This window comes from Haliotis cracherodii, unplaced genomic scaffold, assembly GCF_022045235.1.
Source record: "Haliotis cracherodii isolate W230 unplaced genomic scaffold, xgHalCrac1.p SCAF_5, whole genome shotgun sequence".
Classification (NCBI taxonomy): Eukaryota; Metazoa; Mollusca; class Gastropoda; order Lepetellida; family Haliotidae; genus Haliotis; species Haliotis cracherodii.
Genome location: NW_027266308.1, coordinates 51,261,290 through 51,287,285, shown reverse-complemented (window position 1 = coordinate 51,287,285; position 25,996 = coordinate 51,261,290). Strand labels below are relative to the sequence as shown.

At 40.1% G+C, this 25,996-nt stretch overlaps 1 protein-coding gene across 1 annotated transcript in view; it reads left to right on the top strand.

Moving 5' to 3' along the window:
* Positions 1-25,996, top strand: part of LOC139443454 (uncharacterized) — a 167,925-nt gene that overhangs the window by 35,939 nt on the left and 105,990 nt on the right. The window contains exon 7 of the mRNA XM_071224439.1: positions 15,264-15,379. Within this exon, the coding sequence (XP_071080540.1) occupies positions 15,264-15,379 (116 nt within the window). The remainder of the gene's footprint in view (positions 1-15,263; positions 15,380-25,996) is intronic.

The window sequence follows — 25,996 nt, the reverse complement described above, 5'->3', positions numbered from 1 at the left end:
GATTGAATCTGTTCGTACACGGCATCTCGATTCGGACAATCTGATTACTCATGTTTGTAGACAGATTGAAGTTGGTTTATATTTCTCTACATAGCAGGGTAGTTTTGTATTTTTTAATTCCAATTTTAAGACATTTTTCCAAAATTTATTTTGCGATGTTAAGTCAATATAAATTCGATCAAATTCAGAGTCTGTTGTCTGAAATAGAGCAGATGTCTTGGATTGAAAGTTGATTTGAGTTTTGTGCCCTTTTGAGAGGTCATTTTGATGTCATACGAGCGTGACAAACATTGTCAAAATAAATATGGCTATCTGTTCGTCTGTGATCTCATTAAAAGTTTAAATCTATGAGGTTTGCTGATGAGCTTTTAACTTCTTTTTTTATGAGTGTTCATATATTCGAAATCAAAAGACACAAGGGTGAGATTCTGTCTATAAATATATAACTCATTCTTGCAACTTCCTCAGTTAGTAAATATAGAATACTAAACAAGCTCCCGTGTAATACCAATTTTATGAAACGAGTGAATAGTTGTGGTATCTGACGAGCGAAAGTGAGTCAGATACCACAACTATTCATGAGTTTCATAAAATTGGTTTTACACGGGAGCGAGTTTAGTATTTTATTTATTACTTACCATTAATAACGTTTTTAGAATTATACTGTTGAGTGTGATTAGGCTGACACCTACATGACCCATGGCATAATCCGATTGAGTTTAACAGAATAATACTTCAAACACGTCAAATGTTGAGACGTATGAATAAAATACCATACAATGGTCCACCTTTAGCATTCAGGCGTCCGTTCCACAAAATTATCGTCGCTTTAAGGTTATCACAACTCACATGCTTTGACTTAGACTAACAACTGTTGTTGCGCTACAATACGATCGCCTTGTGGAACGGGGCCTTGCACCTCAAAGTTTACAATCATGTCACAATACCCAATGACATAATTTGTGGAATTTTGTTGCAAGATCAGTCGGTGAAACAATGCCATGTGACGTCAGCACAAGGTTGCTTGGGTCATCAAGTGTGCATAAGCTCCTCTCACTGATCTATCATCTCCACACACAATGTCGTTAAATAAGCCAAGGGATGTTGAGAGCTTTCAATATGTTCCAAAAGTACACATGTTTTGGTATTACACAATGTATAATACCGATGTATGTTTATTAAATGGCTGATCTCTTCACGGGCAAGTAATAAACAGTAATAAGCAGTGTCTTGAGTGTAAGAAGTACTGCTCACCATCTCCTGTGGCAGAGAGAATAGTGATGTCATTTGACTGTGATGTCAGCTGATGATGTCACTATCGTCTGCAAAGCATTGTTATATTGAGAATACTAAACAAGCTCCTGTGTAATACAAATTTTATGAAACAAGTGAATAGTTCTGGTGTCTGATTAGCAAAAGTGAGTCAGATACCAGAACTATTCACGGCTGAAAATGGTGGTAGCTAGTGCTCCTTTCTGGAGAAGATCTTAAAAAACGTAGAATATTTCTTCACCAAACTTGGCACATAGATAGGTTTGGTAGTAAGCTGGTGCTTTTTGATAGTTTGGGATTTAAAAAAAATTGTTCTTCCAGTTTCCAAAGCAACGACTTTGATTTTAGACTCATAATGGGGCTAGTGCTCGTTTCTGGAGCAGATCTTGAAAAATGTACAATATTTCTTGCCTTGCATGCAACCAGACATGTCATATTGGCCGGGGATATAAGTAGTTCATAATTATTATCTTTAACAATGGGTGACTCTATCATTATAATGATGACATTTTCCACTGTGTTATGATGACTTATGTCACTTAGAAAGTGAATTGATCCAGAGAAAACATCACAATTAATTCAATCCTAAAGTAAAACTAAATGTTTTTCAGGACCCGACATTTTACTTGTATGCTATTGATCCCATGATGTATTTGGTATGGATTGAGTAATGCCGGGAGGGGTAACCTGAAACAGCTTGACTTGACCTATACAACCGCCTGGTAATTAGTGCAAATGGTTGCCTTAGAAATGACGAAGGTAATAATGGTACAAAATTCAGGATATTTCTATGAGAAATGTTCTTCTTGATTATGGTAATGACTTATTTACTGATGAATGAAATGCTTAAAACCATGGCCTTACATAAGTTGCCCATTATGATCTGAAGTAATGATAAAGTGGCTTTATGGAATAACACCTTCATTTTTCAGAAAATAATTTGATTTATTTAGTTGATTGTAAGTGAGTTAGTGAGCTATTCCAGCAATATCATAGCTGAAATTAGCTTCACACAGATGGGGAATGGAACCCGGGTCTTAGGCGTGACGAGCGAACGCTTTAACCACTAGGCTACCCGACCGCCCGAAACACAATGAAAACACATACAACTAAAACTCGAAATCAGAAACATGTGTTTTATAGTCCATCTCTAAACAAATCGAATGAAAGTCGAAACCTGTACAACAAAATTGTTGTGTGTTAGTATATCATGCTTAAATACCAAGAGGGGGCATGGGTGGCCCAGTCGTCTAAGGCACCGCGATTCACTGTGCAGAGTTGTGTCCCTTGGGCAAGCCAGAAACCTATGATTGTGGGTTCGAATCCTGGTTCGCCCCAATTATGTTTCTAGGTTTGTCAGCACCATACCCGTGCTCGTGGGTTTCGACGAAGTGGTAAACGTCTGAGACCTGCATCACTTCGGGCTTTCCTCCCACATTAAACTGACACGCCGCGATATAACTGGAATACTGTTAAAAGCGGCGTTAAACCCAACTCACTCATTAAATACCAAGAACTACTTATTTTGATTTTGTGGCCATTTTGCCTAGTATTACCAAAAAATCAAGCATGCCTTTTGAAATAGTTTCAGTTGACATAAAGAACAAGTGTTTAATTTAATTTGTTGCCACCCAAGCTCTCACTCAATTTCACAAAACCCATGTAGCGGATTCTTACAAAAGTTTGGGCATCGTTTTTTCGATTCATAACACAATGAGTGAGTGAGTTTGGTTTTCCGCCGCTTTTATCACTATTCCAGCAATATCACGGCGAGGGACAGCAGAAATGGGCTTCACACATTGTACCCATGTCAGGAATCGAACCCGGGTTTTCGGTAGAAGAGCGAACACTTTAACCACTAGGCTACCCAACCGCCCCCATACCACAATGAACCAAAAACAATACACAGTCAATCCTTAAATGAAGTATTTAGAAACTTAACCTTGTTAAAACAAAGTGGAGTAAGTAGTGTTTTATGAGTGCCTTTGACCTTTAACCAGCTCTGTACGGGACGGGAATTGATCCTGGTGTTACAGGCTGAGTCATACATTTGAGATGCAATTCTTATAGATATAATATTGATGCCGAATGTACTTTCATCATTGATACAAGTGTGCTTCGTCCATCCCACATCTGTTGTCTACATTTATGGTTTCCACATGAAATATTGATGAATTATTTGTAATATTTAATAATAATAATTTTTAATGTATATAAATATGTTCATTGTCAGTCTCCAATGAAAGACAGTTTTGGTTTGTCGCCAACTACTCGTGTCAATATTAGTGAGAGAGTGGGAGAACAGTGCTTCAGTTTTCAGGGTAGAGCAGCTTGGTGTGGGAGGAGAGCTCGAAGTGATGATGGGTATAATACTGACAGAACTAGAAACAGAGTTGGTTCATTGGTTCCTGGCACAACTAAGGTACACAACTCTGCACAGTGAATTGCATTGCCTGAACACGGACAACATTAAGTAGGTCAAAGTTTAAACAGAAAATTTGAAGGATTTCAACCAAATCCAATTTTTAGCAAAGTCATATGTTAATAAAAGTCAAGTTCAATAATCAGCTGGTCAGAGTTATCCATGTGACTATTATGGTGTAAAAATTGGTTTGTGATTAGTTTTCTGACAGTATCTTACAGACATATTGATGAAATTAACCCGATTGTAACGGTTCTAGGCATAGGTATTGGGGTAGAGCTTTCTGTAGCAAATTCCCAATACCACCAACCACACAGGTTTAATTATTTAAATTATCAAGAACAATTTCACAATAAATATTGATTTCATTATTAAGAATATGATTATTCTTTTAACAGTATAACCTTCAATTAATAAAATATAGAAGAAATATATAATTTGTGAACCCCAACTCTCATTTCTCGGTCCCGAACCGGCAAAACTTCTCTCCAGCCTGAGATTTTTACAACCGATCCAACTGTCAACAAAGTGACGTCATACCCAAAGTAGTTTCTCCACTCGAGGATACGGTCGAAGGAATGTAGAAGAATTGCATTCCGCTAGTTATTTTTACGTCGTGCCACGGCTATGTAGGAATATACAATGCATTTAGATATACTAGATGCAATTTTGTAGCCATAGAAGGCGGATTTAAGTCATTATGCTACAAGAAGTAGTTTTGTGGAACAGACTCAAGAATATAGGTGACTTCACATGAACTATCACGTTGCCAAAGCAAAACAGATGATTTAGAATGTATTCACATTTTGTTTTTGCACATTAAACAAACAGTCAGTAAGATCAGTGGTGATATACGTTTATGTATGTAGCAATAACGTTTACATTTACGGCTGTATGCTGTATTGCATACAACATGTACAGTCTGATTAGTCTCACTGTCTACTGACTGAAATATACAAAGGCTTGTACACCGATCTTTATATACAGATGGGATTTCATACAAGCCAAACTACTGAGCAGTGTTCAGCAGGGTAGAGATCCATCACGTGATGTCACATGTTGAACTGCCGTGAAACGGAGCAGTGCATGATGACCTGAGCAAATATCAATAGATATAGGATGATTCCGTTTATATATATCCCCGTGTTACAGGTTTTTGGACACTTAAACATTCATAGTTTTCTCTCTTATCACCTGAATAATTGTAAAACATCTCATTCACTTATAAAAGACAAGTTTCTCTCAAAATAAAGCCATCATCTGAGTATTCACAATTTCTGTGTGATGCTTCACCCCCAGTTATAGCACGAATAATCGCGATAAATATGTTCTTTTAGTTATCTGCTGTGTGTCCACATGTTGCAAACTTTTAAGTGTTCAACATCACATCTGATAAGAAAACCGATGAATTCCAGTTCCATCTTAGATATAGCCACCTTAGGGTGAGCTACAAACCCTTGTACAGTACACTACCGGTATTCTTCGGCCCACTTTAAATTGCCCATGCTGTAAGTCCTAATTAAAGAAGACCGTTGTGTTTGTCCCTACGCCACCTGTGCCTCTCACTGTGCCAACATAGTGTAGGATTTGCAGTGCCATTGGGTTAAATTGAACGAAAGAGTTCTATAGTTCTCTTCACGTATCCTACTCATATATATAGTATGTATATGTAGTATATATAAATAGTGAGTAAGTTATGTCATGGTGGCAGATCAATGGATGATAGCAGGAGCAGAGTACAATGACCTACATTCAGGGTTCTCACTCTGACCATCCAATACTCATTTTAGTCAGCTCACAGCTCGATGTACTTGGAACATTGGCCCGGAAGGGGAGGTTCAGCTGCATTCAATCTATATCAGCCTGTAAATAATCAGTTCAGGGTCAAACAAGTGGTTGACAGCATGAAGAGCATCTGGGCATGATGACTCACAAACAGACAGGTGAGACACTCCGACCACCTGATCCTCATTCCAACAAGGGGTGGTGGTTGACAGCATGATCGACATCTGGACATGATGACACACAAACAGACAGGTGAGACACTCCGACCACCTGATCCTCATACAAACAAGGGGTAGTGGGGAAATGTTTCGGGACCTCCACCAATGTTATCCTGGAAACTGTTTTGGAGAAATTCAACTAATCAGTATACAAGCCTAACACGTGGATGAGTGAATGAGTGCGAGGGGTTGTATGTTGTCCAGCAACAGTCCAGCTACATCAGTGTTGGAGAAACTGCTTCACACAGTGCTTCCAAGTGGGGAATCAAACCACCCAGATGTCAATTACCCCAACCTGTTTTTTAGGTCACTACAAATTCAGTTCAGGGCTGTATGAAGAGCATCTGAACATGATGACACACAATCAGACAGGTGACACACCTGATCCTCATTTCAACAAGGGGTAGTGGTTGACAGCATGATCAACATCTGGACATGATGACACGAAATCAGACAGGTGACACACCTGATCCTCATTTCAACAAGGGGCAGTGGTTGACAGCATGAAGAGTATCTGAACATGATGACACACAATCAGACAGGTGACACACCCGATCCTCATTTCAACAAGGGGTTGTGATTGACAGCATGATCAACATCTGGACATGATGACACACAATCAGACAGGTGACACACCCGATCCTCATTTCAACAAGGGGTTGTGGTTGACAGCATGATCAACATCTGGACATGATGACACACAATCAGACAGGTGACACACCTGATCCTCATTTCAACAAGGGGTTGTGGTTGACAGCTTGAAGAGCATCTGAACATGATGACACACAATCAGACAGGTGACACACCTGATCCTCATTTCAACAAGGGGTAGTGGGTACCTGTTGCGGGACCTCCACCACAATGCTATCCTGGAATCTAGAGGAGGTTGTAAATCATGTTTTAATAGTAGTGTTGATGGTGTTGTATAGCGGCTAGGTCTTACTCTTACCTTGTAACGGTGAAGTACCGGTACTGTTGATGGTTTTGTAGAGTGGCTGGGTCTTACCCTCACCTTGTAACGGTGAAGTAGTTTGTGGGGCTGCCCCGAGTCTGTGGTACTCTACTTCACCAACTCAAGGCACACTAATATTAATTCTGTCATAAAGATTCAGACCATTTTGACACAACATGACACCAGTTGGAGTGTGTTCTTCTCATTGTACGCTCATGTCAGAGGTTGAACAGTGCGTTTTAGTTTGACTCTTACAGAGAACTTAGTGCAATGGGTCTGATTACTATCGGTAATCATTGACTGGAGAAGATGCTTTGAGTTTATATTCATATGCTTGCTCATATGTGATGTGGAGCCTTCTATTTCGACTGGATCATCATGATCATCATCAACATCGTTACTATAAGCATAATTAGTATTGGCATAATTATTTGTAGTATAATTATAATTATTATCATCAATAGCATTATTATTATCATCATCATCAAATAATTATCAGTATTATCATCATCATCATTTAAATGATAATAATCACCAACATTATCATTACTGATTTTACATCTTCATTATTATCACCCTCATCCAAATCCTCATCATCATTTTCATCATCATTGTTATTTTCAACTTCATTTGAAAGCAAGACCACAATTTGATCGACTTAACCTGTTGAGTAGGGATATATAAATTGACTTCAACCCTGTTATTGCTTTCAGATCTTCCCACAAATACAATGTGGTATTTCACAAACAGAAAAGAAAAGAAAACCTCCGTAGAATGTTTTTCAAAGATAAAATATTTTGATTTTAATGCTTTATGTTTACTTGAAATATAAACTCATAATTTTCATATGTATATCTTAATTGTGTCTGGGTCATTATCAAAATTTGTACCCCTTTTGGTCCTGTTGAATAAACAAAAATTGAATTTGAAAATTCAAACTCTTAGAGATTTAACAAGAAACATCCAAACTTAACAAATGGTCTACTGTTTTCCAGTTTGGGATAAATATTTCTTCAGTTGACAATTTTCCCCATTGAAGACAGGAATTGATGTGACGAGAGAGCCTTCTTTCTACATAAAGATGGATAACTCTTACACCTAATTAAACAAATGGTTACACCAAGGACAGGAACCTTTTAGACAAGCATGCTTTTCTTATTTTTCATTATTTAAAGATAGAAACATAAAGGAAACTGATGTTTCTTTGAAAGATTCTAATCCCATTAGTAAAACAACAACATAAAAACTCATGTATATGACATAAAATCGAAATATGTTCACTGAAAAGTGCATTCGGTGTCTATTGACAGTGAAATTTCAACAATTTCAGACTATAAAGCACAAGAAAATAAAGCACTGACGAGGAAAATGTTCAATGATATATGTTAATTTGGTTCCCCACTGAATATAAGGGATGAAAGTTATAAAGGGCTATCTCAAACTTTATGAAAGATAGAGATTACTGACATGAAAAGGGCACATATTTTGATAATGACCCTTCTGCAATTTTCGATGTAACTTTAGAAAGACAAGGGACATCAGATGTTATGAGATTGTAGAGTCTCCAGTAAAGCATTCTATTAAAGCTGATGAAGGTGATGGGTGACAGTCAATTGTGGCCCTAGAATGTGGATCCAGTGGCTTCATCTTTCATCACTTCATCCTGACCCCCATCCCTGCTCCAGCAGACTCCTTCAGTCGAAGTCATGCTGCATTTGTTATACCTCTGCAGCCAGCGCAGCTACCTCATCAATAACGGAACATCAAACACAGCAATTGCATGACAATGGCAATTCTCTCGGAGGGGAGTGTACTTGCCGAGTTGATTAATTTGTTAGATGTGATATAAAATGGTGTCGCGATGTGTAGTGAGCTGTGAAACAACTAACAGTATTAGCCCATGGACTATCCAAACAATGCCCAGCCAGCCCCAATGCTGGAAGGGGCCCTTTGACGTCATTGGGTGGCTTATTCATACACGGTGCTGGAGGGCATTCTCTTGAGGAGAAATTCATATATGTTGAGTCTGTGTATGAAGTGGAAATATTTAATGTTTGTTTTAATTCTCTCAGAGCTGCTAATACCACTTCATTGATAGTTCACAGATCCAGTGGATAAAGCTTTGCTATATTCATAAATTTTTATTTTTTTTAAATCTCTTTGAAATCCCTTATTCCCATTTAGGACTTTGTGAGCATGAATAGGTCAGAACAGTTGGGTTGTAAATTACTTGCCTTGTTAAAAAATGGCTGTCGGAAATAGTGTAGTGCCATAAATACACTCTGCTTGGGTTGCTAGAAGAATAAACACTACAATGTTGCCACACATGCCATGTGAGCTTGTGAATGTATCACAAATATCACCCACTTTGTTCAGTTGTAAATGTATAGCAATAGCTGTGATGACTTAATATGATTCCAGCAGTTTATACGATATTAAGACAGTAGATAAAGCATCAATATCTGTCAATGTTCAAATATATCAAACGTCAATGCCAGAGAATAACCACGAAACAGATTCCATTTGGCATAAAAGGCAAAATAGTGAAAATTATATGAATGACAATTAGTGTCAATCAGTGACAGTCAAAGAAAATCAATTGGTTGCTAACAAAATATAGACCTTTTATGTAGAAATGTCCTGTTTCATTACTTTCGGGATATAAAAGAACAAATGAGTGAGTGAATGAGTATGGTTTTACACCGCTTTTAGCAATATTCCAGCAATATCACAGCAGCAGACTCCAAAAATGGGCTTCAAACTTTGTACCCATGTGGGGAATCGAACCCGGGTCGTCTGCATGACAGGCAAACGCTTTAACCACAAGGCTAACCCACTCAAACAAATTATGAATCTGTAGTGGCCTAAAAAACAGGTTGGCTCTGTGGTAATGTTTCATTGCGTCAGGGTCATCTGGCTGGTTGGGTGGCCTAGTGGTTGGTGTGTTGGCTTATCATGCCAATGATCGGGTTTGATTCCCCACCTGGATGCACTGTGTAATGCACTGTGTGACACAATGATGTAGCTGGACTGTTGCTGGACAACATACAACCCCTCCAACTCATTCACTCATCCACGTGTTAGGTTTGTATACTGATTAGTTGAACAAGGTTGACACAATTTTATGGATAATTACAGATTTGATCAGTTGAATTTTGCCCAAACAGTTTCCAGGATAACATTGGTGGAGGTTCCGAAACATTTCCCCACTACCCCTTGTTGGAATGAGGATCAGGTGGTCGGAGTGTCTCACCTGTCTGTTTGTGTGTCATCATGCCCAGATGTTGATCATGCTGTCAACCACCACCCCTTGTTCAAATGAGGAAAGGCTGGTCGGAGTGTCTCACCTGTCTGTTTGTGAGTCATCGTGCCCAGATGCTCTTCATGCTGTCAACCTCTTGTTTGTCTGACCCTGAACTGATTATTTACAGGCTGATATAGATTGAATGCAGCTGAACCTCCCCTTCCGGGCCAATGTTCCAAGTACATATCGCTTGAATACTGCTGACTGAAGCAAACAATATTCACTCAACACATTTTAGGAGAATACTTTAGAAAAATTATAATTTTATTTGATTTAACCTAACAACCCCATAATTTTTATTTTTGTATGTAAAAAAACAACCAAAAACTAAAATTAGAGTTACTGCCCATACCTGCCCATAATTGAAATTTTAGTATTTGTCTGTCTCCCAAGACCCAAGAGAAAAATATTGAGTCCAAGTAAAGTTTTTAATGATTTGGCAAGTCTAAATTGCCTCAGCTCTAGGACCTGAAACTAATGATTGTTCTGGGCTCCATTTGAATTTATTTTTGTATTTTGTAGATATATATTTTTAAATAAGATGACTTCATTTCTGGGACTAAATGTCAGTCTGGTTTGGTATGGGAAACGAACATTCTCAACAATGGCCTTAGATCCAGTGTGAAGATCAAAGCATCATGAGGCTATGGGAGTCTTCCTTATTGGTAGATGTTATCAGCCAGCTACTCATGTCGGACATGGAAATGTTTCAGAACACCTTTGATTAAATGTACAGAGTGATATATAGTATTGATTTGTGAACAAGGCAGTGATAGTTCAAAAACATGTGTGAGTTAAAGACAGGGTTGGTTCGTACAAGGAAGTCAGGAAGTTGTGATAAGTAAATCTTTTTGTTATCAGTTCTAGTTGTGTGGTACATTCCAAAATCTCAGTGGGCTCCAGGAACAGATTCATCAAAACTCGACAAATCATGATCCCAACTGTTGTCAGTCTTATGTTAAAGTATGGGACTTACGATGTTTGCAGACCTCAGAGTTTTATACTCGAGTGAGGCCCAGGTACCTGTGTACTATGTACATTTCACAGCTTTCTTCCCCAAAGTGAACGTTGCACCTAATCTTGCTCAAAGACTGTGCTGCAAAATAAGTCCATATATTGTATTAATTCTATCCTCCTAATAGGCAAGTCTAGATAAGCGGGCAGTGCATTTTAGGGATATCTTGTTCTTAATATTTTTATAATCTAGAAACTATGATTTAAACTAATAATTACTGCTTTAGGGACTTATACAAGTCTAGTTGCATCCATTTGCAAATACCTGGCGTCATTGCTGTATTCCTCATTGTACAGGGACTATTGTATTTTTAGTTGGAGATTTTTCTATTTAATTTGGGTACAAAATTTATTTTGACTTCTGACGAACACCACCTGTTACCTGAAATTTTTTTTGAAACAGATGTGCACCTGGCATCATTAGTATATATCGTTTACAGTAATGTGTATTATTTTGTAAGAATATTTTATATATACTCACACACAAAAGAAACGCAAGTCGATTATGCAGTATACATGTTATATATTTTCAATAGTGAAGACAAGAAATACTAATAGGGCTAATTTGACTGAAGACAGTTTAATGGATTAAAAGGCAGATGACATAATTGTTTTTTTCAAATGTTAAGGGCTTACACAGTTTCGGGTCAATACCCAAAATGTCAGTCAATACCTGTTATGACCACCATTAGCATTGATCACTGCCACACATCTCCTGTACATTGAGTGGATCAGACGATTTGTGAAGGCCCTAGGGATCCTCCTGCACACATCAAGAGCAGCTGTGCGTAGTTCATTGGCAGTTGTAGGTACTGGGCGCACATTGTGCAGACGCCTTTGAACCTCATCCCACAAGTGTTCGATGTGGTTCAGATCAGGGCTGAGGGCTGGCCACGGTAGAACATGGATGTTGTGTTGTTGCAGAAAGGCACATGGGTCCAAGTCTCGTATTAAGTCCAATCCCTGCCCATATCATGACGCTAGGTCCACCCCATGGATCCCTTTCCACAACGTTTCTGTCAGCGAAACAATCACCACGACGCCGCCAAATTCTGACTCTTCCATCTGCATGGGAGACACAAAAGCAACTTTCATCAGAGAAGATGCCACGCCTCCACTCACGATGACGCCAATTGCGATGACCCTGTGCCCACTGAAGTCGTGCTTGTCGATGCCGTGGTTGGAGAACAGGAATACGTGCTGGTCGGCGACATCTGAGGTTGTTGGAACGGAGACGTCGGATCACAGTGTCTCGGCTAATGTGTCGATTATGTGTTCCTATGGTCTGTCGAGCACTTTCACTTGCAGTTAGGAACGGATGTCGCTGGTGTTGATGGGTAATCTGCCGATCTTGTCGAGGTGTGGTGACCCTAGGACGACTGCTCAGAGGAAGGTCATCTGTGGTCTGTGTAGCATTGTATCGATGCAGGAGACGGTAAATTGTTGTTATGTTACCGTTGAAATGACGGGCAACATCTTGGACAGACTCTCCAGCTTCCAAACATCTGATAGCCTGGTTTCTCTGAATTTGAGTTAGGCATGGCATTGTTGACCAAGGAGTGGTTGGTCCAAGAATCAGCCACAGTTTTATACCCACTACAGTTCGTGACAGTTCATGCATTTTCAATTTCGTGAGAAATGGGTGCATGATACCCACATATTCATTGAAATGGTGCATTTTGGTGATGTTTTTTATATTGCTTTTTTACTCGGGGCTTCCAAAATGCAACCAAAAATATTGATAACACCATTAGTTAACACTTCATGCTAAAACTCGAATCAATTTATGGTTCTGTGTTTGTTACCTATTTGCTTAAAACCACTTGCGTTTCTTTTGCTTGTGAGTATATCTTTATATACATGTATGTTTTACATTGTTTCAGTGGCTGTGACTATGAAAACATTTCCTCTGCAACTGAAACCCACCTGTCTGTTACTTGTCAATTTTTTTAAAACCGATATGCACCTGGCATCGTTTGTATATATTGTCATTGAACAGAAACACTTGTATTTTTAGTGAGAGTAGTTTTACTTTCTGGGTTCGGGTGACAAAATTACAGAAAATATATTGACTTATGCCCAACACCCAACCTGCCTCTTGCCAGTATTTCAAAACAGATATGTACCTGGCGCCATTTCCTCATTCCAAATGGTACTGTGACCATGTATTTTTGTGTGTGAGAGTTTTTGGATTTCACCTTTAAGTATAGTTGATAGCTAGTCTTTTTCCAACCTCTTGCCTGAGGGAAGGCCTACCCACTCAGTATATCCTTCTCAGATTTCCTCCAAATCATGGCTCCAAATGCTGTGTAGATGGACGTAATGCTAAATTATATGCATCCTTAATTTATAGGTTCTCTGATCGGTTAATGCAAATTTATACTTTCCTTTCAAGCCAAATCTCTTTTTTAAAGATTAATCTCTCTTGTTCTTAAATTCACCTTGTGTTAGCCTATCTGGACATTAGTTGAGGGTTCTTGGAAATAAATCTAATCTTGAAGTTTGATTCAAAGGCATTTTTTTAAAATGTTGTATATGAGTGGTGTTATTTTCGTCCTCAAAGCTGAAGTGGAAGATAAAAACAGGGATCGTTTATCATTGGGAGTCACTTGTAGCTGTTACCAAGTACTTGTCACAAATCTAGAGTATTTTTTACAGTGCAACATATATATATATATATACTACTCAAAAGAAGTTAAAGAAAACCCAATTTTTTTATATGACTTTAGTTAATCTGTCATGGCTGGTTGGTCTTGCAACACACAGCCATCCAATTTTGGGGGTTCCTTAACTTGTTTTGAGTAGTATATATATACACATATGTGTATAAATCACTATCTTGCCTTCAAGTTACGAATCAATATTTAAACATGAAGTACAAGGTATTTTTATAAGAGGTTGTGTTAGAAATGAGAAAGCACTAGGCTCATAGTTGGTTGTAATTTACAAAACCCATAAATAACATTCTTAAGTGTAAACATTAAAAAAGAAGAGTAATGATGCATTTGATAATCTGTCAAAATAAATTTTGAATATTTGATCATATTTTTTAAATGTCTTTTGCAGCAAGGGGCAATAAACAAAGTTCTTACCATAGGCCTTCACTATCAAATATCACATATTTGCATATAATTACTCAAAATGTATTTGCGTGATATTTATTATCTTAGTAAAGATGTTATTGTGGTTTCTGTATTTTTATATCATATGTGAAAGGTTTAGTACTGGTAAATACAGAATGTCATATTTTGTTAAAATGAAACATTGTGTCATACAATACACAGTGTACAGGAACTGCTGGGCAGAGGAAAATGTACACCCAAGTTTGATGGTGGCTAAAACTGAAACAAACAAGAAATAGTTATGCGATGGTGATGTATTTGATACGGGTATCACAGCTGTGTTTTGTACCTTAAGTTTGCTGTTTCGGAGACTGTTTTCAGCCAAGTACCATTTTGATAACATTTGTCATTTTTGGGTTAAATTCAATTTTCAAGTGTATGCTTTCTTTTGCCTGATAGTTTAGTTCAGGAATGAGTTTTTAGATTTTTCAGTTTACAGATTTGACAAACCAGAGCCAAAAGCCACAATCATAAAATGAAATAAAAAGAGGTGAAATATACTTTGACAAAGTAGACACAATTTATGGATAACAACTTCTTTAATACTGTAAAGGCAACGTTTCGGTATAGATCCTTATACCGTTGTCAAGCAAGAAATATACTTTATTTGTGTGATTGCTTTTTACTAAAATAAAATAAAATATGAATGATACAACTACCAACATATCTAACATAATGACTCTAAATGCACTGTGTATGTATTGCCTGTGGTCATGGCAAAACCGGCATATGTGTATAAATAGTCCTCTGAATATGTTATATCAAACATCCTGCACTTTTAACAGAATGTGAATTTATTGTAGCCAGCAGAACAGACTGCCCCGAACAATAGATTATCTTTATTGATCTAAATAAATTTATTTTTAAATTCATTTCTTCCCAAGCTGTCAGCAAACTATAAATAAAAAAACGGGGTCCATATTAAAACTGTACATTGTTCACCTTATCTGCTATTGATTAAGTAATGCACTATATTTTGTGAGAATGCTTTCAGACTTTGCATTACATTACCAAGCCTAGAGCTTGTTCCCTCCTTAAGAAAAGCAGCGTGATTACCATGCTGGGAGTTTGATTGACAGGGATATATATATAGCAGCGGCCGATCTGCCTGGACCAGACAAGGACCATACTGCTTGCGTTGCAGCCATATCACGGTATTCATTGATGATTTCAGGGAAGTATTGAGACGCTGCATACCCTCTTGCCATCATCGTCGACGAACCTCAGCTCGCAGCATCGCCGTCACAGGGACCCCTCAGCCTCATATGCAGCTACTGGGTTTAGTGTCAGGTAGGTACCGCTGTGAGGGAGCATGTTCTTTATGAATGGAACACCACTGGTTCTCAAAACGGTAGAAAACATGAGTCAGCTCTGGCATCTATGGCTCAGGTGTTGTGGAAATTACAAGAATGGCTTGGTCCAGGGTTGTTGCTTTTCTAGTAACTCAGCGTGCTGATTTCTGTGTATTTTCACAGTTGTTATAACACCTTGATGTTAAAACATCCCAAAATATATTATTTGATTTTAAAGATTTAAGATTAACCAATTTTACTTGAATATGAGTGTCAAACTGTCCTTTGGAAGGGTTATGTAAATATATATATATGTAAATATATTATATTTATACATTATATTGTGTGAAAGATGAATATATTTTTAATATTAATTTGACAGTTGTTTGAGTCAGTTAATGTATTGAATTGTATTGTGATGAAACAGTGTTATATTATCATATTTTAAAGATTTCATGATTAACCAATTAATCTTTCAATGTGTGTATCAAGTCTCATTCATATTGTGCGAGAGTGTAAATATTGTTTAATGTGTATTTGACTGCTATTTGACTGCTATTTGAGTCAGTTAATGTATTGAGACTGTATTGAGATGGAACATGGTGTTGCCGGTGAGTGTTGCTGTTGGTATTACACGTGGGTATATACATGGAGTTGTACACCACCGGCTAGGTGTTCCAAGTCTCTGTGGTGAGACGTGTATGTGTGTGGTCACAGATAACCTGTATGTTTTGTGTGTGTGAGATAGTCTTATCACTAACTACAAGAATTGATTTGATCACTATAAAGAAAGCTGGGACAGATGTCCGATATATAGTGAGGTTGTTTGCATGAAAGGGATTATGTGTGCATTATGTGTGTGGGTCTGTTTTTCTGTTTTGAAGAATAAAGGGGGTTGGATATTTTTTGCTGATAAATTTGAATGGTGAGATGAGGTGAGGTGAGGTGAGGTTAGGTGTGGTGAGGTGAGGTGAGGTGAGGTGAGGTGAGGTGAGGTGAAATGGGCCTTAGTGACGTTAATGGTTATTGTACTTACGTAGTGATGTGCATTCATGTGTGTGTGTGTGTGTGTGTATTGCTGCTTGTACTTGTCCGGACTAATGCTCGTTTGATGGTGCTAGCCCAATGAGACATCATGCTGCAGTTTAACATGAATATCCCACTCAGACACAATATACTTAACTCAAGCTGACCTGTCCTTGTTTTAGCCCCTTAATGCCAAGCCAAGCCAAGGTAACAACAAGTACCATCTTTAACATTGTTTGGTGTGACATGGCCGGGGATCGAACACCTGACCTTCAGCTCTCTGGGCAAACACTCTATCCACTAGACCACAAAGTGATCAAATTTGAATGATAACGAAAACAAAATGATTGTGCTCTATTTGTGGCTGTGATGATGATGGTGATAGTGATGATGATGATGATGATGATGATGATGATGATGATTGTGATTGTGATGATAATATTTATGGTGATGACAATGGTTATGACAATGGTGATGATGATGTCATTGATGGTGGTGGTGGTGATGATAATGATGATGATGCCATTGATGGTGATGATGATAGTGGTGATGATGATATTGATGGTTTTTGATGATAGTGATGATGATGATAATAGGTGTGATGATGATGATGATGATGATGATGATGATGATATTGATGGTGTTTGATGATGGTGATGATAATAGGTATGATGATGATGATGATGATGATATTGATGGTGGTTGTGGTACATCTGTGGGTATACACGTTCTCACTTATCTTGGGACTATTCAACACACACATACATACATGACTGCATGCACATCGCTATATAAGTGCCATCATCTTGAACGCAACATTAAGCTCCATCTCACCTCATCTCACCTCATCTCCCCCTCACATATATATGATGCTGGCAGTTCTTATAATGATCACGAGGACACAAGGACTCCTTGACTTGAGGCGAAACTAAAAAATCGATTCAAGCAATGGCCCAAACAAACATGGAAATCATTCATCTTCAGTGATTTCTTTACATAACAGTACAGTTTCCCATTAATCATTTATCTATGCATCGGTTTTAAATGTTAATTTTGTAATTATTATTTGTGAATGCCCTACCACCTCCATTAATGGTTCCACAATGGTTGTAGTTGGTCATTAAAGACTCTTTGAAAGCAACTGGGAATGAACGGAACAGACCAAGAGAAGTTGATTCTACACCACATCATATACTGAATGGTAGCCAATCAATGATGTTTTCCTCACAACAACCGAGGTGGTAACAACAGCACTGCCATTCTACTCATACAGATATTAAATATTAAACATGGATTCTATTTTGGATGAAACATTCCCTTAATCTCTGCATTAATCCATATATTGATCTATATTTCATGCAGCGTCATTGAATATGGATTTATTATAGATTCATTAACAGAATTACTCATAAGGATAATAGTTTTGTCTTGACGTGGATCTCAGGAGATTGCTTTAGGTCTAAATGAGGGACATTATCTGAGTTACTCTGTCTTGTTAGCGTTGTTAATGTTTGAAGGCTTAAAAATAAACTTTATGAGCTGTGAGTTAGCATTAATTGGTCATCAGTGTCCTGTTTGTGGAACAGTTTTGTCAATAATTGGAACGACTTTAAGTTCATGATGTAAGACTTGAAAGGAAATCAATAGGTATGGTGTTCATGATGATAATCCCAAACTGAGTGAATGAAGACTTTGAAAGGCATTTAGAAGTGATACATGTAACGAAGAGAATTTATGGATGTCAACTGCTATATTATGAGGAACACAATGTTTCGGAGTATATGCTTATAGTAAGTATATACTCCGAAACGTTGATGAAGGAGTAAGTATATATATACTCCGAAATGTTGTGTTCCTCATAATAAAGAAGTTGAAATTCCTAAATTCTCTTCCTTATGAGTGAATGAAGCATGAAAGATTTGCAAAATATATTCAGTAGATCTTGTCACACAGGTAGCCCAGTACAGATCCTCACCTTACTGAAAAAGTCACAGAATAACTCTTGAGTATAGAAATTGTCTTTGTGTTTTGTCTGATAAATTTGTCTGCTTCATGATGTGGTTAAGAGGGAAGTTAATTATACATTGTACTTGCAAAACTAGATATATTATGAGTGCTTCATTCAATATGTAGGTGATTTCTCTTTTCAAGTCTTTCCCTTTTGCTCTGTCAAATTGTTACAGGGCAAATATAAGAATATGCCATTTTTCTATGAATGAGCTTGGTTTGAAACTGTTTGAACAGTTTTTCAGTCATATCACAGTATGCTTAATGTGGGAGGAAAACCCAAAGTCATCCAGATTTTAGACGTTTATGTGGGAGTGGTGAGTGAGTGAGTGAATATGGTTTTACGCCGCTTTTAGCAAAATTCCAGCAATATCACGGCGGGGGACACCAGAAATGGGCTTCACACATTGTACCCATGTCAGGAATCGAACCCGGGTCTTCAGCGTGACGAGCGAGTGCTTTAACCACTAGGCCACCCGACCGCCACTTATGTGGGAGTAAATATGTAACCCCTGAATATTTGTTCTGGAGGAACAATATACAAGGGATGAGGACAGTATTTCCTTCCCTTGGGCAATTTCTACATATGAATTTTATTCCTCCTGTATATTTATACCATTGCACACATTTACCACTGAAGTGAAACTGTTGGGAACTAGTGATCATGGAAAATAGGGGAGTCGATCTGATGATCCAATGTTTCTGGCCTATTCAAGGGATGTAACAGTGAATTGCCCCTCATAAAACACATATCTTACTTCTCTCAAACTGTACACATGAAGATCCAGGTTACCTGCCATCATATAACTGAAATATTGTTAAAAGCGGGTTTAAACCCAACTTTTCTCATCGTCGTCCTCAACATCATCATCATTTATGATGACACTTTGAAGATCCGGGGTAGAATAAGTCTTCAGCAACCCATGCTTGCCATAAAAACTGACTAAACTCGCTGTAAGAGGCGACTAACGGGATGGGGTCGCTGACTTGGTTGATGCATGTCATCGTATCCCAATTGTGAAGATCAATGCTCATGATATCAATCACTGGATTGTCTGGTCCAGATTGGATTATTAACAGACCACCGTCATACAGCTGGGACGCTGCTGAGAGTGGTGTTAAACAACAAACAAACCAACCTCACAAGCTGCGGGGATTATGAAAGGGAAATGTCATCCATGTGATGCCTGCGTGATTGACTGCCCAATAGCTGTGACAGATAAACTGGAGTAGATGAGGCTGGTGATAACGTAGATGACGACAGCCGAGTGCACATGCTAATGGGCCGGGCTCAGTGCAAATTGATTACCTAGAAATAGTTTAATAGTAAGCGGGATTAGCTTACAGTTTGTATAACTGCAAAGTCATTCAGTAGCTCGTACTAAACTAAATATATGTCTCATATGTTTTAATTTTGCTCTTTGATATTTTGCTGTATGACTTTATATTTTTTTAAAAATAGAATTGAATGTTGCAAATTTTAAAGCAATTCAGGTGAGCAACCTGGCAACAGGATTTTTTTATGACGAAAATATTTTGATAATTGACAAGTTTGTGAATTAGTAGGGACGGCACTGTTTTTAGCAATATCCAGGTGGTATCACCAAGAATGGGCTTCACATATTGTACCAATTTGTGGAATTGAATCTGGGTCAGCAGATTAACAAGTGAAATACTTTAACCACTTGGCTCCCCACCCACTCTAATACCTACCTTCCTGAGACTCTAAAAATGTGATTTGAGCTTGCCTCCCCAACTGACCCCCATACCATTATCCCTGCGTATATATGTAACTAGCATGGATATATTTGGCTCTTTGACAAAATAGATCACTCCAAGGGGAGATAACCTATCGCCCTGACCTTTATGCTTCCATTAAGTTAGATATTTCAGTCAGATGCTATTTCCGTCTATCTTGAAAATAATGTATATACACACATGGAGGTGTATGATATCACAACCCTGAGACCTCAGACCAGCTCTCCTTTAGGATATCAGCTAATCAGATGAACAGATACTAAAAGTGTGCCAAGCAACACCATATCACATGTCATTCCAAGTATTCCATCATCTGTGGTCATATTCTGTAATTCCGAAGGGTAAAGGTCAGCTGCACTACTTGGCCACCAGATGGGGTTGTTATCATGTATATCACCCTCCAGACAGGGTATACACCATCAGGAACACTCCATTGCTGCTCTTACTTACACCATCAACTCGCTCTGAAACGTTTAAGGAGACGATGTAAATTAAATGACTATTAGACATAATAGTTATCTGATAATATGTAATCAATAGACGATAAGATACTGAAAATTATCAGAGCTGTACAAAGGTTATGATATGAAAGGGTACACACATCTAGATGGAGGCAATGCTCATTTAAACTTTATTGCAGAAACTTAGACTAACATCTAGTCTCTGAAATGAACATGTTGTACAGAAAAAAACTGTTTGTTCAGTTATCTTAATAAAAATTATAATAAAATGGAGCCCAGTGACTCTCTTCATTTTCAGATACTGCAGTAATCTAGACTTGCCAAACATAATAGACTTGCATGGGCTGTATTTGATATATATTTGTATCAGAGTCTGTAAGACAGACTAGCCGAAACTATACAGTACGAATAACCAAATGGGATACAGTTGGTGTATATGTAGAATAAGCTTTCTGGCAATAATAATTTGGGATAAAATGGGAAGTTTTACTGTCAAACAACATCAGTGGCAGGCTGGTTTTCAAATGCTAGTTGACATCGCCCATGTGAGGCTCAGTCACACGCCGAGAAGCTCAGTCGCACTCCCAGAAGCTCAGTCGCACCCCCAGAAGCTCAGTCGCACCCCCAGAAGCTCAGTAGCACTCCCAGAAGTTCAGGAGCACCCCTAGAAGCTCAGTAGCACCCCTAGAAGTTCAGTAGCACCTGAAGAATCTTAGTAGCACTCCCAGAAGCTCAGTTGCACCCCCAGAAGCTTAGTCGCACCCCCAGAAGCTTAGTCGCATCCCAAGAAGCTCAGTAGCACCTGAAGAATCTTAGTCACACCCCTAGAAGCTCATTAGCACTCCCAGAAGCTCAGTCGCACCCCCAGACGCTTAGTCGCACCCCCAGAAGCTCAGTAGCACCTAAAGAATCTTAGTCGCACCCCTAGAAGCTTAGTAGCACTCCCCAAAGCTCAGTCGCACCCCCAAAAGCTCAGTAGCACCCCTAGAAGCTTAGTCGTACCCCCAGAAGCTCATTAGCCCTCCCAGAAGCTCAGTCGCACCCCCAGAAGCTTAGTCGCACCCCCAGAAGCTCAGTAGCACCCCTAGAAGCTTAGTCGCACCCCTAGAAGCTTAATAGCACTCCCAGAAGCTCAGTCGCACCCCCAAAAGCTCAGTAGCACCCCTAGAAGCTTAGTCGCACTCCCAGAAGCTTAGTCGCACCCCCAGAAGCTCAGTAGCACCTGAAGAATCTTAGTCACACCCCTAGAAGCTGAGTAGCACTCCCAGAAGCTCAGTCGCACCCCCAGAAGCTCAGTAGCACCCAAGAAGCTCAGTAGCACCTGAATAATCTTAGTAGCACCCCTAGAAGCTCAGTCGCACCCCCAGAAGCTCAGTAGCACTCCTAGAAGCTCAGGAGCACCCCTAGAAGCTCAGTCACACCCCCAGAAGCTGAGTCGCACCCCCAGAAGCTCAGTAGCACTCCTAGAAGCTCAGTCGCACCCCTAGAAGCTCAGTCGCACCCCCAGAAGCTCAGTAGCACTCCCAGAAGCTCAGGAGCACCCCTAGAAGCTCAGTAGCACCCCTAGAAGCTCAGTAGCACCCCTAGAAGCTCAGTAACACCCCTAGAAGCTCAGTAGCACCTGAAGAATCTTAGTAGCACCCCTAGAAGCTCAGTAGCACTCCCAAAAGTTCAGTCGCACCCCCAGAAGCTCAGTAGCACCCCTAGAAGCTCAGTAGCACTCCCAGAAGCTCAGTCACACCCCCAGAAGCTCAGTCGCACCCCCAGAAGCTCAGTCGCAACCCAAGAAGCTCAGTAGCACTCCCAGAAGCTCAGTCGCACCCCCAGAGGCTCAGGCACCCTTAGAAGCTCAGTAGCACTCCCAGAAGCTCAGTCCCACCCCCAGAAGCTCAGTAGCACCCCTAGAAGCTCAGTAGCACCTGAAGAATCTTAGTAGCACCTGAAGAAGCTCAGTAGCACCCCTAGAAGCTCAGTAGCACTCCCAGAAGCTCAGTCGCAACCCCAGAAGCTCAAGCACCCCTAGAAGCTCAGTAGCACCCCTAGAAGCTCAGTAGCACCTGAAAAATCTTAGTAGCACCCCTAGAAGCTCAGTAGCACCTCCAGAAGCTCAGTAGCACCTCCAGAAGCTCAGTAGCACACCTACAAGCTCAGTAGCATGCCTAGAAGCTCAGTAGCACCCCTAGAAGCTCAGTAGCACCCCTAGAAGCTCAGTAGCACCCCAAGAATCTTAGTAGCACCCCTATAAGCTCAGTAGCACCTCCAGAAGCTCAGTAGCACCTCCAGAATCTTAGTAGCACACATACAAGCTCAGTAGCACGCCTAGAAGCTCAGTAGCACCCCTAGAAGCTCAGTAGCACCCCTAGAAGCTCAGTAACACCCCTAGAAGCTCAGTAGCACCTGAAGAATCTTAGTAGCACCCCTAGAAGCTCAGTAGCACTCCCAAAAGTTCAGTCGCACCCCCAGAAGCTCAGTAGCACCCCTAGAAGCTCAGTAGCACTCCCAGAAGCTCAGTCACACCCCCAGAAGCTCAGTCGCACCCCCAGAAGCTCAGTCGCAACCCAAGAAGCTCAGTAGCACTCCCAGAAGCTCAGTCGCACCCCCAGAGGCTCAGGCACCCTTAGAAGCTCAGTAGCACTCCCAGAAGCTCAGTCCCACCCCCAGAAGCTCAGTAGCACCCCTAGAAGCTCAGTAGCACCTGAAGAATCTTAGTAGCACCTGAAGAAGCTCAGTAGCACCCCTAGAAGCTCAGTAGCACTCCCAGAAGCTCAGTCGCAACCCCAGAAGCTCAAGCACCCCTAGAAGCTCAGTAGCACCCCTAGAAGCTCAGTAGCACCTGAAAAATCTTAGTAGCACCCCTAGAAGCTCAGTAGCACCTCCAGAAGCTCAGTAGCACCTCCAGAGGCTCAGTAGCACACCTACAAGCTCAGTAGCATGCCTAGAAGCTCAGTAGCACCCCTAGAAGCTCAGTAGCACCCCTAGAAGCTCAGTAGCACCCCAAGAATCTTAGTAGCACCCCTATAAGCTCAGTAGCACCTCCAGAAGCTCAGTAGCACCTCCAGAATCTTAATAGCACACATACAAGCTCAGTAGCACGCCTAGAAGCTCATTAGCACTCCTAGAAGCTCAATAGCACCCCTAGAAGCTCAGTAGCATGCCTAGAAGCTCGGTAGCACCCCTAGAAGCTCAGTAGCACCTGAAGAATCTTAGTAGCACCCCTAGAAGCTCGGTAGCACCCCTAGAAGCTCAGTAGCACCTGAAGAATCTTAGTAGCACACATACAAGCTCAGTAGCACGCCTAGAAGCTCAGTAGCACCCCTAGAAGCTCAGTAGCACCCATAGAAGCTCAGTAGTACCCCTAGAAGCTCAGTAGCACCCCTAGAAGCTCATTAGCACTCCTAGAAGCTCTTTAGCACTCCTAGAAGCTCAGTAGCATGCCTAGAAGCTCATTAGCATTCCTAGAAGCTCAGTAGCACCCCTAGAAGCTCAGTAGCACTCCTAGAAGCTCAGTAGCACCTGATGAATCTTAGTAGCATCCCTAAAAGCTCAGTAGCATGCCTAGAAGCTCAGTAGCACTCCTAGAAGCTCAGTAGCACTCCTACAAGCTCAGTAGCACCTTAAGAATCTTAGTAGCACCCCTAAAAGCTCATTTGCATGCCTAGAAGCTCAGTAGCACCTGAAGAATCTTAGTAGCTCTGTCACACTCCTAGAAGCTCAGTAGCAGCCCTAGAAGCTTAGTAGAACTGAAAGAAGCTCAGTAGCACCCCTAGAAGCTTAGTAGCACTCCTAGAAGCTTAGTAGCACTCCAAGAAGCTTAGTAGCACCCCTAGAAGCTTAGTAGCACTCCAAGAAGCTTAGTAGCACCCCTAGAAGCTCAGTAGTACCTGAATAATCTTAGCAGCACACCTACAACCTCAGTAGTAGCCCTAGAAGCTTAGTAGCACTCCTAGAAGCTTAGTAGCACCCCCAGAAGCTCAGTAGCACCCCTAGAAGCTCAGTAGCATGTCTAGAAGCTCAGTAGCATGTCTAGAAGCTCAGTAGCACCCCTAGAACAGTACTGGAGTTCATTTCTGAGTCTTTTCCTGCTTTCTTGCTTCTACCTCTTAATTTATTCATGCAAAAATAATCCTGAAGAAAACATGTAAGGCTAACATGTAATACAGTCATACTTAGATGACTTCGATAATTTGGAACTCCAACTCCTCAGCATCCCAGAAAAGACGATGTGATGTAGAATACTTATGTGCACTACTGTTATATACCAGCACTTTGCTTGCCTTAAAATCACCAGTTTCACTCTCTTCTGATCTCTGTGTTAGAAATCTTACGAAATCTGTTCCCCATGGGAAAGATTTGTCCTTACAGAATATACAACTGTGCTCTCTCTTTCTCCCTCTCCCTTCTGTCTCCCACCCTCCTCTCCCCCTCGCCACTTTCTCTCACTACTTTCTCTTACTCTCACCTGGCCTGGCGAGGAAGTACAATTTTAGAGAATGACCAACGAGCTGCAGGGATTTACGAATTATATGACCTGAGGGAATGAATGACGTTAATCCCAAGTTTTTACTGAGGGACTTAAAGTATTCATTCCTGAGGGTCGGATAACCTGTAATTCTGAATTTCGAATGGGTTATTCTATATATTACTTACTGAAATTTGAAGAGAAAAAATTAAGAAAAAACAAATGCAATTTATGACATCATGAATAATGGATGACATCATGTCATTTTTCACAAGTACTTTGACTTCATATTATATGGCTTCAATTGACCAATGATCATTGCGAATCACTAATACGCTATATGTGCAAATATCATGGTCTGTTAATTAATACTGTAAAGCACTGAACCCAGCCGTGGTACACTGTAGCAGACTGATTGTGATACACAGAGGCTAGAGGCTGGAGGCTAGAGGCTAGAGGCTGGAGGAGACTCATGCAAGACACCAAATTTCCCTATTTTTACAGTGGGGCACTCCTGGTAATTCTGCAGTTGCTTGTCGCTTCCTCAACAGATGGGACATCTCCGCTGTACACCTCCCCACCAGCCCACCCACACATTGACCTGTTTGGTGGGATCACTTGAACTTTTCAAACTCAGTTTCATCTCCATACAAAGAAATGGAAGATTAGTGTGTGAAGTATTCTGGGACCTTCTCTAAGGGAATTTCCTGTTATCTTTTCCAAATTTTGTTTGTATTTGCTGTTTGTGTCAAAAATAAAATCATCCCTAGCTTCCTCTTGTCATTTGACCTGTGAAGGTCTGGGTTAGAATAGGTCCTCAGCAACCCATGCTTGCTGTAAAAGGCGACTTTGCTTGTCGTAAGAGGCGACTATCGGGATCAGGTGGTCAGGCTTGCTGACTTGG